At 36.2% G+C, this 18,023-nt stretch overlaps 1 protein-coding gene across 2 annotated transcripts in view; it reads right to left on the reverse strand.

Annotated features, from left to right (window-relative positions):
• Window positions 1-2,166: 2,166 nt before the first annotated feature.
• The window catches only part of LOC111035511, a 54,247-nt gene continuing 38,390 nt past the window's right edge, over window positions 2,167-18,023 (reverse strand). The window contains exons 4-6 of one of the 2 annotated variants that reach the window (XM_022317153.1): window positions 15,404-15,502; window positions 14,497-15,327; window positions 2,167-4,109 (exon numbers count right to left, since the gene is read on the reverse strand). In XM_022317153.1, coding sequence (XP_022172845.1) covers window positions 3,798-4,109; window positions 14,497-15,327; window positions 15,404-15,502 — 1,242 coding nt within the window. In that variant the 3' untranslated portion in view covers window positions 2,167-3,797. Of the gene's footprint in view, window positions 4,110-13,830; window positions 15,328-15,403; window positions 15,503-18,023 lie in introns of both variants that reach the window. The other variant, XR_002604652.1, reaches the window with a different exon arrangement.

Raw genomic sequence — 18,023 nt, forward strand, 5'->3', positions numbered from 1 at the left:
GTATTTTTTCAAATAACATAATCAGACAACACTCGCATATTACATACCTACTTATACGCTTAACATAACATCAAAATATATTATTGTGCGGCGTACGTATAATTATTACGTTTTTCGATCGCTCGCCAGCAAATGATAATATTGTAAAATAAACCCATATAGGTACCTATCTCATATTATATACCAAACGTTTATCGCGATCCGTGACCTATGCGCACACATAATATTGCCTACACCTATAACACGACTATACACTGCTGCTGCAGGGAGTGTCCTACTATTACGACTACAATCACCGTGTGCAGTACAATAATAATAATAATAATAATAATAATAATAATAATAATATACGAGTACACATTATAATGTTATTATAATATTTCGATTGCGCGCGCGGTTGACCTTTGGCGAATCAATCACGCCGCCGCGGCCGGACACACGCGCGGCCTCGAGTTTTATTATTATTATTTATTTTTTTATTTTTGCACTGAGTGTGCGGTGTCGCAGGTTCACTGCAGTGTGTATAATAATAATAATAATAATAATAATAACGATAATATTATATCTGATAACGTGATATTGACGATACACTTATTAAATATTACGTGATTCAGTTTCCCCTCGGACCGAACGAATTAGCCAATTTTCGAAAAACGAATGAAGCCGGATGCACTGCAGCAGCTATGTGTCGTGTGTCGTGTGTGCTATGGCGGTGTTGACTGTGGTTACAACGTGCAACTATATTGGTCGGAGCCGGATTCACGCAGCTATACGTCGTATCTTGTCGATCGAATCGTATCGTGATTGGGCATCACTCTCTTGGTATCATGTACTAACCAAGTTGCAACCGAGTATATACCAAGATTTACTACAGCTCAACTTTTAAACCAACGCGAATACTAATAATTGACTACAGCTCAACTTTTAAGCACGGCTTAGCTGTAAATCCAGCTTTAAAAGTTCAGTTGTATATTCAATTCTTGGTATACTCGGTTGCAACTTGGTTATTACCAAAAAGTATATAAGCCTTAATACTCCAATCGCAAAACCAGATTCGAGTGCATAATATACTACCATCGGGCCGGCGCGGTGTCTGTTCATTATTACTATAATGCCACCGGGTGGCAAATCGCTGAACATTATTTATTTTTAACGAATAGACAATACACAGTGCAGAGTTAATGGTCCCATAAACGTGATTTAGTGTGGCCCGCACATTAAATAAATAATAAATCGTCCACGCACCCCGGAACGTAAGTCGGTCACAATTATCTTACCCCCCGAAGCGACGTTATTTATTTTTTTCGACCGTTCCGACGGGGGCTCTGTAGATTATTGCAGATGATATTAAATAGATTCTTCCACCCCCCCTGGACCGAAAATCGTATAATATGGGTAGGTAGGTAGGTGCTCGACGCGTGGCTAGAGTGACAGCAGCGCGATGCAGGTCTGCAGATTTTATTCGTCTCGATTTCACTGGGAAATTCCTCATTTTCTTTTCCAAATACCCACATCGACCGTTGAGTATATATATATGTTGTCGGTACAACATATAGTATAATATATATATATATATTATATATATATACATAATATGATGTAGTCACGACCTCTGGACGTAAATGTTACCCACATAATATAATGTAATATATATATTTACATATATATCACATATTACACAGTTATATGCACATAATATAATATTGTTATGTTATAGAATTTTATTATAAAGAACACGACGGAGAAAAGTAAAGCTTCACAATATTGACTAAGATCACGAGTTTATTGTACAGTTCTTTTCGAAACATACACATAATATATCTGTCTTATAACACATGTGTATTTATAGTTTTTTTCACACAAAAATATCATCTATAATAACACTACATAAAAAAAGAAAAGAAAAAATACATTTACAACATTAATAACATATATATAGGTACAATAACAATAATTATAATATATTTTATGTATAAATTTCTGTTTAAAAATAAATATTTTTTTATGTGGTTATACAAAATTACGCAATAATAATAATTTATGATTTAATGTTTTTTTAAAAATAATAATAATAATAATAATAATAAATGTGACACTTACATATAAATATATTTATTCTATAAAGTATTATATCATCAGTGAGCTTTGTTTTTATTCATTTGACTTAAAAAAAAATATTAACATTATGTATTGGAGAAATAGGGCGGTAGGGTGATTAAGGATGGTTGGATATATAGTGAATACAGGAGATACATGACCCCATTACCGAGGATTTATACGTCGAATTTTTTTTTCTATGCGTGTAAACGATAAACTAGAACACTCTTTTCCGTGTAAAGTTTGCAATGAAAACAAACCCACGGGTTTAAAAACAAATGTATTAGAAAACGTACAATCAATTCTCAATGGCCTGGGGAGGGGGGGGGAAGGATCGACTTACGAGAAAAATGTTAGGGTTGGAATTCAGATTATACAATTACTACGCAATAATCAGTCTAAATTTATAACATAAAAATACGATTTATGGAAAACAATAATAGTAATAATAATAATATGCAATATGTTTAATGTCTGGAATGTCGAGACGCGGATAGAAAAAATAGGTAAGTAGGTACGTTAATTTTTTTCCGATTACATAATAATTTTATATTATGGGTACCTTGTAGCATTGTTATACACGCGTATTGTATAATAATTATATTATATTATACTATATTTCAATTTCTCCAACCGTATGAGCACCACAAAAGTAATTAAACAAAAATAATAATAACAAAAAGTATTACGATAATATAATATTGTATAATACAGATGTATAATTGTATCTTTGGGCCAGATTTTCTGAAAAATATTTTTAACACGAGCTAGTTAACCAAAGCTGTTTATTTGGAGTTATATAAAAAACAAGTTGATGGGTCTCCTTCGTAAAAAATGCTCATTCATGCTGACACTCTTTATAGCATAAGGTATGGTTTCCTGTAATGTCTAACATTGGAACAGCACACCGCCGTGACGCCGACCTATGTCCAGACTGGTAATTGACGCTAGACATCGCGTCCAGACGCGACAAGGAAAACGTACCTAAGGCGGCAGTTGATTTATAGAAGAGAAGAAACAAATTCATCGCATATAACCTCTATGTTAACTAGAATATTAAAATTTGAAGAAAAAAAATAAAAATTCACATCGATAATCGTATAAATATATATATATATAGACAAATAATAGTGTAAGGATGGCAAACGAATGATTTATCGTCAAAAAAATTGATTTGAAACATTGAAACACTTAAAAAAAAATAATACATAATATATATATATATATAGATATATTATATTATATACTCGTTATAAAATATCGTGTACGTGTTTATTACATAATATGTATTATGCGCGTGTGCTATGGCAATAATCATCGTCAAGTCCAAAAATATATCGTCTCGGGATGTGCAGTATAACAATATAATATATAAACGTAGATATACCTACATACAGACGCGACGAGGACGCGAAAAGGATTAGATGGTGATGTTGTTGTTGTTATTGTTATTGTTGTTGTTGATGATGATGGTGATGATGATATGTGTGTTACGTTATACAAAATATATAGGACGATGACGATGTTTATGTTACAATTGTATGCGGTAAAGACGAGAGAGTATCAAAAAAAAAAAAAATGGCAAAACACAACATTTTTTTTTTCCATCTCGTCGTATAGGCATAGTATCTCTACACATCCATAATTTTAAGTATATAATAATAATATGTAATACAATTACGACGGAACACCGTCGCCGGTCAAGACGTGGCCGTCAACGACGAGTCGGGTTGCGACAGATCGATGGAATCACATTCGGGCGGCGGCGGTCGGGAACTGCAAGCGCTCGTGGCCAGACTGCTTTCGATGCTGTCGAAGAAAAACTCGTCGTCGTCGTCGTCGCCGGCCCCGTCGTCCAAGTCTCGAAGTCGAGCGGCCGCGGCGGCCATGGAATCGTCCGGTGGCTCTTGTACTTCGTCGACGGCCGGCAGGACCGGTTTCTTGCAAGCTTCCATCAAGCAACGGCTCTGCCGCACGAGGTTACGGCGCCGAAACAGTTTCTTGGAGGCGGGCTGTGGGCAAACAGGGAGAAAAAAAATCCGTAAGAATCGAGCACCGTAATCGTTAAAATGAAATCGTTATTAACATTGATCGCTAAATTATTATGATATATAGATGTTATGTTTGATATTAGTATTATTACTATGCATGCAAGTGAAGCGTTTGTTAGATTGTTGACAGGTATATAAGAAAAAAAATCAAAACCGAAGGACCAGAAGTAATATACGCATCGTACATAATAGGGCTAGGATTTATATGCAATAAAAAATTGGAAAATATGCAAAAACAATTTTTTTTCATTTCTATATAACATTTAATACTTTTTAAATAAAAATTAGAAACTAATTGAAACATTAACTCTACCTACCTACCTACTATTTGTCGTTTATACAGAATCATTATTGACTCATACATAATACAGACGAGTTAATAGTTATAAATAGGGGGTACAGGTCGAGAAGTCTATTTATTCGTGGCTACAAAAGTATTTTAAAGATCAACGCGGACTAAGCCTGCTAACCGACTTCACTATATATTAATACACTAATAGCCCAATAGGTATACAATATGTACGTTGTTCATCACTATAAATATTACATAATAATACGTGAAATATAGCAGGTCGGCAATGAAGTCAAGGCGAGCATAAAAGCGATCGGCTTTGGTATAGGATATATAATACACATATATAGTGTATATGATACGCTTACAAAAATACACGATTGCACGGCGGAAGTCTTTGCGCGGGCTCGTTACCACTTCGGAAATTTTTTTTAAATCCTCTATATACAATGTATTTTTGAAATCTCGTCATATACTGCTGCAGCAGTTGGTCACGATTTAGAGAATGTTTGGTTTTTGGTTAAAATGTTTGTTTTAGGATAACGTAACACAAAAATCTTATACCCTAGACTCTAGAGCAGTGGTTCCCAACCTATTTGGTACTATGGACCACTATGAGAACTTTGGATACGTCACGGACCACCTCAATTGTATACCATATTTTTCTTACAAATAAGAATCAATTTTTTTTCACATATTTTAGAATTTTGATTATTATTACATGAATATGAGGCTTTTAATAACATGGATTTCACTATGTAATATAAATTTATAAAGAAACGACGTACTATACACGAATGTCAGTAATTAGAGTTATGCCTCAAAGGAAAATTAAATTATTAAAATATTTTTACATTTTGTAAGTATGGCTCACGGACCACTAGTGGTCCACGGACCATAGGTTGGGATTGGGAACCTATGCTCTAGAGTATCAATAATTAAATCATACTATTATTTAAATTACTAATTTAGACATTTAGTATGAGCAAGTTTTAAAATGTATAGGCCGCTATAAAATATTATGAATTTATCGAACCGGTAAGTTCTGCACTCGACACTCTGTATATATATAATACCTAAACAGTATAGAAGTGAGTCGGCAAATTTCGTGTGTACGTACAGCAGCTTTTATTTGTTATTATTTTACAATTTATTATACTATGTTAGATGTTACAGTATACTAAAATACTACTACTATGAGCTATTATAGGTATACTATACATTACGTGTAATCGATTGCAACGAATGTTAACGCGAGAGAGTAACGCGATTTTCTTTTTCGACGGTTTTATATATAACGTCTCGCGGAGAGATTTTATTTATTTTGTCGTTTAATCATTTTTACTCGTATCGCGTGCGTATGTGCGTGTGCACACGCGAGCGAATGCTTTTGATTGGAAAAAAATACCAAAATCGTACCCCTATATTATATGATATCACTTTACATCATTATATACTTATATAATAATAATATATATGATATAGGTAACACGGTCGAAAAAATCAGAAATCCGTTTTTGGCTGGCGAATCTCGTCACTGCTGAGGGAAATCTTGTACAGAAACATCATTCTATGCGTGCGCTCTGTATATCGTAACAGTGCACCGTGTAGCAGATATTTATTTCTTTCAGCGGTATATTCGCTGCACAATATACAAGTCAGGGTCAATTTATCGCGAAAAAAACCAAGTCTGGGAAACGAATCTCATGATGCAGAGGCTATACGGTGCACACAGAGCAAAATATAACGTTAAAATACACACAACGGTTTATAACGCGGAAACGGAATATAATATTATAATATGTATATATCGTTTTAAACTGCAGTCATCTGCGAAACTCGCTATACATTTATATATAATGAGCGTATCTCATAGCGCAGAGTGTTTGTCTCCTCGCCCGTCCGTCCACCTATACCAATAAACGCTGTGTAAATACGTAAGTATTATTTATTAAGCTCATATCTTTAGTACCTAAATATATACGCACTTCGTACACCTTTATGTGAAGCATAAAACACACGAATAGGGAAATCGATAATTCAACTTTTAAAACATTTACGCTGTGCGCACATAACTGGGCCGTCTCACGAGTAGTGGAGCGGAGAAAAGAATTTTTATCAACGACGGTATACACTATACACGTAGGACGTAGATAGGTAGGTACTCGACATCTTTTTAACAGACGGGCCCTTAAAAACGTTTTTCAAAAATATTACGATCAGAGTTGAACGTTAAACACACCAGCTGAATGTATGATATTATTATATAGCGTGGTGCGCGTCGTTGTGCGATTTAAACGACAAGATTAGAGACGCAACGTACAGGCGTATGCGGAAATCCGTTAAAGTCTCGGAGGAGGTATATTCATTTTTTTTTCTGACGTATTATACCTATGTGGATAGAGCACGCAAGCATAATACAAGCACACTGCTCAGTCACTGCAGCAAACATCGCGTTTATACATTAAACACACGACGAACCGCACGCGCGGTTTCCAACGACGATAGATCATTTTGATAATCGTTGTACTGTAGTACATATTATTATACGTTGTATTTCTATGTAAGGCGAGTGTATTTAAGCATTCGGGATATTTCCTCAACGTACTGTTCACCCTGTTATGTATATGTATATATGAGCCAGTTAATATTATATGTTATATGTATATACTCAAATATATATATATGTGTACCTATTGTACAGCTTTAATACACATTTGATATGTACTACGGGGTGCGATCGAAATTAGTTAGGAAAATTAGTCCAATGGAGGCACATAGTTTCTTCTAACTATTAAAACAAGAATATCGTACTCGTTTTTATTCGTTACTTTATTCCAAGCTCGGGAATTTATATCAGCATATCAAGTCGAAAAAGTAAAATTAGTAAGTAAAATATAGAAAACTATCTATGATAATGTAAGAAACCACATCAAATATTTTATCGCTATGAAATTATGTTTAAATCAAAAATAATAATATGTATATAATGAAAACTCATTCCAAAAAGTATTGATATATTTTATAATACTTGAAAAATGGGTCACTAACGAGCTAAAAATCGCTTTTATCTTGTTTTTTGAAGGTTCAATTGTATTTTTATTTTATTTTTATGGTCACTATGACACTATGACGTAGTATATGGTGTATAAATTTGCCGTAAAAATTTTTCGATTAACACGAAGACACACACGTGATTTTTACCGTAGGCAAACCAAAATAATACTTAACAATTACCAGTAAAATATAGATCGTTAACGTGTTAACAGGTACCCTGTATATAGGTTTGGTTAGGTTACCTACGCGTTTACGAGCAGCATTATATTGTTGTACGTACACAAGTACCTACGGACCTGCACAGGAAGACACGGTCGGCTAACCGCGCGCGGTTGTTATTATAAATTGGTGTCGCAATCCGAAAGCGACAGCGGCGGTATAATATATATACTATTATAGAATACATGCGAGTTTCCCATATATAAATTATAATATTTACAGTTTACAGTCCGTATTACTTGTTAACGTGTGTACCCGAGTACCTATATAATATTATTGTCATTCTACCGTATAATATATGTATAAGTCGTTGTCGTCGTCCATTCAGCGGGCAAGGGCGGTTTTCCGGGTTCAACCCATTCTCCCGAAAATTTTAAGTTTCGATGGTCGGTTTGTTACATTGTGACTTAAACGTCCCCCTCTTTCAACAAAAAATTACGATTTTATAACTTAAAACTAATTTATTAGATATATCATTACCACGTCCAGAATACGGTCCTGTCGCCGAGCGCGATGACCTCTGCAGCGGCGTTTGGCAATCGGATAATATGATTAACGATTTCTCTCCTGCGAATTTTTAACGACATTTTACGACTTGTATGCATAACACCCCCCTCCCCGTCACTACTATTCGCGTCATACCATACTATTTAATATATCTATACAACAATTCAAAACATGCGCTAATACAATCACTGCAGCAACAATGTCATTCAATTATACTCCGTCGGATTTTTTAAACGGATTCGATTTATTTCGCGGTAATTATAAATACATAACACTACTGTAGGAGCAGTGGCGTGTACATCACGAAATGGTAAGTTGATGATGGGGGGGGGGGGGGTACTATATTATTAACTTAACTAACTAAACTAACCTTTGTTATTCGAACTTACTCATATAGTATGGGCTTATACCTATAATATACTGTATGTTTGTATAAGTATTAAGTACCTAAGCTACAACCGTAAAGTGTACAACTGTACACCCCTATAATATATTATAATTCTCACCGGCCATAATACTTTGTCGTCGCGCAAACTTGGCATCATAGGATCCTGCAGCAATTATACAGAGTGCGTTGCATGTATATAGACAAACAAGAGGCCACGATGCGCGCACGATGTAAAATTACACAGTACATAAAAAAACGTATGCCTACAATAGTTAATAATAATATAATATCTGCAGGTCTATCGGTCTGTCTACATCGGTCCTATATAGATTTATACATACTATATAGATAGGTTATATATGTTGGCTGGCGTTGGGAAATCAGTGACGGACCGAGTGTGAAACGCCTCGAAAAAACCGAACGCTTTTTAGTTCATATTCTTATTATTTTTATTTATAATTGAACAACACTGCTGATCCGACGAAATCGTTTACGGTTATTGCTGTGGTCTCTTATATAGGTAGATGTATATTATATATAATGTATAATAACGAACCAACAAAAAAAAAATCGGGAGAAGATTATGTGTTATACACCATGTATATACGAGCACGCCAAGTAGGTTAACATTTTCTTTTGCGGTCCGTAACGCAGCTCACTATTATATTACCTACCTATATAGGTACAACACACGAATGTATAACATGGCAAATTAAAATATTAATATTATAATGTATTATATAGGTACCTATATCCGTTGTAATATGTATATACATTGTTCTCAAAGTGATCTTATTTTACATCAATACACCAAAATACACCACATAATATATACTACAATACCCGAAATCCAATAGTTATAACTTATAATATACATGCATAATACATGCCCATATTATATATTATGCCGCGATAACTACAGGTAATATACCTACGTAGTATAAATTGCAATTTGAAAAAAAAATGATATAAGTACTTATAGATAGAATATTATGTCATATGATTTAAGAAAATTATATTAATACATACGTTATTGTATAGAATTTTATAATAAATAATGTAAAATATACCACGATAAATGATTTCATTTTTTTCGTAGATAAAATATACTAAATGAAGAAAATCATTTGGAACGCCTGTTGTGATTGGCTCGAAAATTTTAATATTGACTAGGCATATTATATATATAAAGTATATAATGTAAAAAAAGAAGTTTTTATGATCATGATAAAAAAGAAATTAAACTTGTAACGATTTTTTTCTCTACACATATATTGTACACACCTTTACTAGGTACAACACAATAATATGTTGATGGGCATATGATTAACTACTATAAATGACATTAGAAGTCCCGAATGCAGGAAAATTTCATTAATCTAGTCGAAATAGAAAATTCCTATGTATATATAGGTACCTACTAGCCATTACCGCTTATTCGAGTAATTGTTTGTGGCTTAAAAATTATGTACACGGACAGCCGTGACTTTCTATGCGAATTAAAAAAATATCAGAATATAATATGTACAGATATACAAACAATACCAGACACCGGTGGATTGCAATTTTATCAAGAAAACACACACACACATACACACATACACAAATTATATATAAATATATAAATATTATATATTAATCTGTAGCCAAAATTAACGGATCCAACGTTTTGACTTTCGTTTTCGTATATCATAATGGTACCGATGAATTAAAAAAAAAAAAAAACGAAAAACGAATGCGATAACTGAGTGTAAACGAGCGAGAGTTTATAATATTATAATACAAATAATATACGATTTAGGCGCAGCGATTACTGCGTTATAATAATACATCGTCGTGGTATACGGTAGGTACATCGTATATAACGCAGATGAACGGATAATCTGTTAATACATTAATATAAAAAAAAAATTCACGACGCGCGATGCGGGCCGATGGACGCGCGGTACGTGCGCTATTGTAATGTGCATAGCAATCAGGAAGTGACAATTTCCGGTCGTACACGGGCGGCTACTCTATTCCTAAGTTATAAATTATAATATATATTTAGGTAAAAACAACCGAGAGGAACCGAAACGCGAATAATATTATCGATGACCCGCCGGTTTTCGGACAACGACGCAACGCAATTAGCAACGATTTCAATTCTCTCCGCACAGACACTGAGGTTCGTCCGTCCGGACGAAAATTTACTGGTATTAAGGGTACCTAGGTATTAATGGTACCTAGGTATATAAATAATATAATGTACCGGCGACGAGTCACAAAAATACGTAACAAGTATCACTATTATTTCCGAAACGATTTCGCAAAGAAATTGTGTTATATTGTTGTTATCATGTGCCCAAGAAGCTGCAGTATACGATTAAAATAAGAAATCTGGTCCACACCGAATGAGCAACATTTTTTATTTTCGTCGTTAATAACTATTTCTGTATATATATATATGTAATTACTAGCAAATGACGATATCTGTGTATAATAATATATAATGCACCTACAACAATCGACGCGAAAACGTATTTTCTCTCGAACCATATAATATAATATATCTATATCTTCTGGCGCACGTGCCTATTTGTTGATTACAATCGTTACTACTATAGGTACAGTGTGTGATCATATATTATGTACAGGGTGTACCGGTGTACGGTTTAACCGGCCACACTAATTATTCGATCAGTCATTATATGAATTCGAAAAGAAAAGTGAAAATGTTTTTCTACGGTTTGAATAGTATACCTACCCACTCTATTTTTGCAAAAATCTATTACAAATTAAATCAAATTTCTTGATGTTTTATTTTTAAGAAGTATTTACTTTTAAGCCAGGAGGAGTATATAGTAGTGATGAGGGAATTCTTACACTTCCCACAAGTTTGCGGTGGACTACTTCGAAGATCTCTAAACTTAATTTGGAATATTGAAGTGTTAGATTTGAGAAAAGTAAAAACTCCAAAAACATTTCTGTGATGATAACAAATTAGTAAAAAGTTGTAACATTTATAGTTAAAAGTACTCGGAAGACGGAAAACATTTGTTATCTCAATTAAATGACAGAAAATGAGTGCACTACTCCAAACGGATTACTATCCGTATACACGATGCTACGTGCTGCAGTCCACATATTGTTGCGTTGGGATTTTCGACTATAAAGGTCAGCGCTCAGCCGGAAATCGAACGGAAGTAGAAAGTACGGAGCTATTATATTATACATACCTACACATAGGTACTAAACACCGGACAACAATAAATTGAGCGGACGGACGGACAGAGTCGAAAAACGACGCTGAGTACTATTATTATTGTACAACGATGACGGGCCGCAATTTAAACTCGACGGCCGATTTTCTATCGAATTGTTTTTCGTTTTTCTAATAATTGCTAAATCAATTTCGGGACGTATATATACAACGCGTTGTAAAAAAGCGGCAGTGGAGTCGTTTGTACACTATATTGTAATATAAATATAATATTAATAACATTTTCACTCGGCTTCGGCGCGGTCGCTCGTGTTTGAGTCGAACAGGGTGACGAGCGACGACAGTATAATAATATTATTATGTTATTGTCGTCGTCGTCACGTAGGAGGTGACGAGGAGCAAAGAGGGAAGGGGCGACGAATCGTTTTGTGTGAAACGATTTAAATTAAAAACTTATGCTGCAGCAGACGTTGTGGTTTGTGCCTATATATAACATAAGTACGACGGAAAATCGTTATAAGCGTTGGGCACGCGTGGACGCAGAGACTGTATATATATACACATTGCCCATTGGTATACGAGCATTACATATAGGTGTATAAACTGCTGCAGTGGATACCGTTTTTGTCCTTGATTTCGAGTTGAGAAAAAAAAATAATAAAGAACCGCCGAATGGAAAAAAAAGAACAAACAAATTATTGTAATAATAATTATACGGCTGCAGCGAGCGGGGAGATGAGACGGCGGCGACTATGGGCCTTGAATCTCTCGATTTCTGCTCTATCTCTCTCTCTCTCTCTCTCTCTCTCTCTCTCTCTTGTGTCCGTATTTATACACTACACGCATGCGCACGTATGCTATATACATACACACGAGGTATATACCTATTGCAGGTCCTTTGTATAATATACATTATAGTTATATCGCTAACCAGACGCTAAAAAGAATTAACGGACCGTGTCGCGTCGAAATATCGTTGATATTATTACTGTCCATATACACGTATAGGTATATTATATTATACAACGCGGTTTTCATTATTATAATCGGACCGGGACGCAGAAAAAAATCCCATTAAAAGTTCGGAAAATACGTGACGATCGCCGTTGGATAGAGCGTAAATCGACCTCGCGACGAACAACGGATTTATCATACGACGGACGGACACGGGCGGCGATCGCGGTAGATGATAATCCTGAATGCACAGCAGCTACCACCACCGTCGTTGTTTTCCTGCGGGTTTACGCGATTCCAAGGCAAATCGAAAATCGGTTATTTGTAGGCAACCATATAGGTATACACCTATAATTTATATTAGATCGTGCGGATCGAACGAGCGCAGCGCGATGTAAACGTCTGAGTATATTATACTGCGGTCTGAGGGGACTGGAGCGAGACGAATTTTTGCTCAAAAATATACCTCCTTGATCGACCATATATAATATCGTGGTCATATTTTATGGCGTGGTCGAATTCGGATTCCCATTATAGTAACGATTGCCACGTGGCGACTTTCGAGCGTACAATAGATTGAGCGAAAAATTAACAGTCCTAAAATGAGCAATAGTTACAATACATAAAAATCAAATTCAAAAAATCAGTAAGCCATAATCTATTTTTTAGTGTATACCATTAGTGATATAATGAATCGCATATATATCAGTTTATTAATTTTATTTGTACATGCGCGTAATTAATAAGTGAGTTAACGCGCTCAAACATATGACTCGTAAACATCATAGATTAATACAATAAATAATATTATGACAATCGATGAAATATAATAAAATTCCTAAACATTGCCTATCTATAACACGAGTGAAGGCGAGGAAAGTCTAAAAAATAATAATGCTTGTTACACGCGGAGGGAGATGCGTGACCTATACATCATGCAATAAGCCACAACTCTACAAAATAATACATATAAAAAAAAAGGGCAAGAAGACGGTTATGTAAAATTTGAAACTTAGTAAAAAAAACAAAAAAAAAAGACAGAAAAAAAAATTATCAGACTTACGGGTTTCGGCCGACTTGAGTCGTCGCGTGTGAACGGTGTGTGATGGTAATCGCGGGGACACGATATGCATGCGTAAATGCACGTATGTACTATATTATGTATATATTTGTTTTACTGCGTAATGTCCAAAGAAGCAATAACAAGCACACGTCGAAAAGCTAATCCTTTTTCGCATCATATATAGTATTATATAACAGATTTTTTGGTATATTTTTTTTTTTTTTTTGGTGACTGCGGTGTGATCGGAAACAACAGCATGGTGCGATAATATATATATATATATATATATACTTATTATATTATATATATATATATAAAGTACAGCACGCACACACGTACGCGCACACACAACATATATTATATATACATATACACTATCGACTTGAGTCGGCGTGCGTGTGAGTGTGTGTGTGCGCGCCAAAGTATACGATACATATATATTTATATATATATATATGTGTGTGTGTGTGTGTGTATGAGTTTGTGTATGTGTGTCTGAAAACGTGCGCATGCGCACACGTTGTAGACCATCGGACGATAATATGATGACACCATCTTATAATAATATATAATATATACGGCCGAGTGTGTGTGTTTAAAAGCCTTCCGTTAGGATTTCCGCATCCAACTGTTAAGCATGTTGGTGAATCTCTTGGTCGGCCGTACCTTGTTGGTATCGTCGGCCGCCGACTGTTGTTGCAGCAGATGCAGCTGATGACCCGCGGCCACCGACGACGCGGTCCTGTTGAAGTCTTTGGCCGCGCCACCCGCCGTCGACGGCGACGAAGCGGCGCCGCCCCGGTGAGCGTGATTGTTTTGCGACCGAGCTCGCGTCAGGGACGCTCCGCCGCCGCCGCCGCCGCCCGAATCCCTTCGGGACCTGTGTTGGTGAAGGTGATTCTGCGACGAGTCGAGTTTGTTGCCACGCTGTTTGACGCTACCGACGCCACTGCCGATGGACGACCCGCCGTTGCTCTTGTTGTGACTGTTGTTGTTGTTGTTGTTGTTGTTGATGGACTCCCAGTTGCGGGGCAACGACTGGTCCGACTTGCATTTGGTCCACGACTGGTATTGCTGCACGTCGCTTCCGCGGTACGACGATGTCGGCCTGGGCTGCACCGGGCACGACGTCGGCTTGACCACCGGTATCTTGCTGGGCTGATGTTGCACGCTGTGCCTGCCGCCGCGGGTCTGATGCGCCGACTCGGTGCTGCTGCTGCCACCGTTCTCGTCCTGGCTGTGGTTGAGGTGGTGGTGCAGGTGGTTGTTGCTCGTGTGCGGTGTGGACATCGCCGCTGACGGCGTTCCAGGCAGCGCGATCTGAGGTAGGATCGGGTTCGATGGCACCAGGTCTAGCCACTGGTTGGTGGCCGCGGCTGCAGTGCCGGCAGATTGCGATCCCGCGGTGACGGGACCGTGTTGCTGCTGCTCCTGGTGCAACTGCAACAACCTCACCCGGGCCATGGTCCCTTCCAGCTCGATACGCTTCTCCTCCAGCTAAAACAAACAAGCATGTGATGAAGTCCAACCCTCCATCGACACGCCACTATCGTCGCCGCGGCACGGCACTCACTTGGAATTTCAGTTCTTCGTTATCCTCTTTGCTCTTGTTCAGCTCGTTGGAAACATCGCTCTTGGAAATGTTCAACATCTCCATCTGACGAACAAGATTCTGAAAATTGAAACGAGTTAACAAAATTCAATATAATAATAATGGTTTAGGACATTTTGAGAATATGTACAACAATGATGCAGCTTATAGCACAATTGCGCAGCAATAATTCCTAGTTTCCAACATTGCTTAGACAAAGTATAGAACAAAAATATGGTGCAATATGTGAATATTATCGAATTATTAAAAAACTGCAGACTATAGTGAAACTATAGGTATAAGGTACTAAAAGAAATATAATTTTGTAGATTTTAAATCAAGTAACATTATAGTGTAATATTTAACAATATTAATAAGTTATTAGGGATAACCATCAATTTGTTCGTAATTCTATTGTTATATGCGTTTTTTGGGACTTCCAATCCATTTGTGTAATTAGCCCACGCGCGCGACAGACAAAAGCGTAATTGTATGCTGTATTCGTACCTATTTATTTTTATATACATATAATTCTAAAATGCGTATATAGAAGCGCACGGCGAAACCCATCATGGCCAATGTCATCGAAACCCCATAAATCTAATACGTGTCGATCGAACATATACGACAATACTCACATCATAAAACCCGAACTGGATTACGTATAAGTATATAATATTATTGTGTTTTTTTTCCTCTCATTCATTTGCGTCAAACGTCGCGAGCCCGCTTTATAATCTCGTCGAAGGGCGTTGGCCCGTTTTCGTTCTCCGTACTATATATAGATACACAGGTATTTATATTTTATTATAGGGAACGTTAATTCGTCGATATTGCGAAAGTGGATATCGCACACACGCACACACACACACACACACACACGAGTACGAGCTAAGGTCAGTTAATTATCACCGGGCCAGCGACTCTACGAATACTCGATACCATTGGTATAGTATAGTACTGCATCACCACAACCTGGGTGTCCCAGATGACCAGGACTGTGTTTCTAATTGGCTTGGTTTCCGAATACCCAGTACAATAATATATAATGTAATATTATTATATATAATATTTTTAATGCTATAGGTAGCCAGGTAAACAGCTCTATACTATATTTTACGGTTAGGATTTTCGTTCTGCGTTCAGGAATCACGGTTACATAACCCTGTATATACCAACTGTATGCCTACCTTACCTGCGGGACCTACCATCATTGTTTCTCGAACAAAAATGCATTCGAATTCACAACTCCTCTGTAATCGTTGTACGCGTCAGACGGCATTAAAAACAACAACGGCTGGTGTACGAATTCATTACAATAATATTTTATTATACAGAAATAATAATAATATTGTCGTCGTCACCGCCACGGGATAATTAATTATTATCGGCTCTACGCAGCGATTTATTACTATTGCATTTCGATGACAGAGAATATTATAGTATATACACATAAATCATGCGTTGTAGAGATAAATAAACGCCATACATCCTTGAAAAGTGCATAATCATAATCGTATGCGTGTTTAGAGATGAAATATTAAAACAGCAATACGGTCCGCCTACCGAAAAAAAATTAAAAGTCGAAACAATGAAGACCTTTACTATACACACAACAATAATAGGTTTGGTGTAATAAATTGGAATCGCGTGGGTTTGCGCACCACTCGCAGTGCACGTATATGGTCAACTTGTGACGAACTTGAAACTTCAATGTAAATATATGTCAATGTGGGTTCAAAAACAAAAATTCATATAGTACATAATAATATTAATAATAACGACAATAATACAAACGTCCGCTGCACGACAAAAGGGGTTCTTCAAACCGGTGGGCGGTCGATTAATAATACCGAACAGTCTTTCTAATTTTGAACGTCGTTTTTACATTTTTTTTAACCAGATACCCCCATGAGTCTTTCACCATCACTAGCAATTCTATTATATTGTGTTTATAGACGTCGTCGCATCGCTACAATCATTTAATTATTTATCTTCTATATAGCTCTTAATTGCACGGCAGTCATTATACTCTATAACGACGTTCAACACGTATTCATCGAATGTATTTAATGCGGGTTTGGGAGCGTGTCCAGAAAAAGTCTACAGCAATTAAAACGAATAATCATGATCATCTGTGACTGACTGTTTAATAAAATATGATGTTCTTTATTGAAACCAACTGATAGATATGCTAATAAAAGCGAGGAAATATAATATATTTTATGCATACGAATTGTTATTGGAATAAAATATAAGACGACGTACGGTAGGATGCAAGAAAAAATTCGACATTTATTTTTGACCGCAAAATCCTACAATGATATTTCATGTATCACGCACCAACATCCTATAAAGAAAATTGTATCCACTCATTGAGGGCGGACGTGTCAGAATATATTTGAGTTATATTATGGTCAGAGCAAAATATACGTGATTTAAATGTAAACATAATTTCAGGTAGGTTTTCTGCACACATAACCCTCGTAACATTCGCTCACGTAAATTGCATTTTGATCTCATTCTCAATTTCTCTATCTAATCTGCGGATTACGCGTGGTTATGAATCGAACCGCGTGTTTGCAAATAGAAAACTTTTAGC

This window comes from Myzus persicae, unplaced genomic scaffold (assembly GCF_001856785.1).
Source record: "Myzus persicae strain clone G006 unplaced genomic scaffold, MPER_G0061.0, whole genome shotgun sequence".
In the NCBI taxonomy this organism is placed as follows: domain Eukaryota; kingdom Metazoa; phylum Arthropoda; class Insecta; order Hemiptera; family Aphididae; genus Myzus; species Myzus persicae.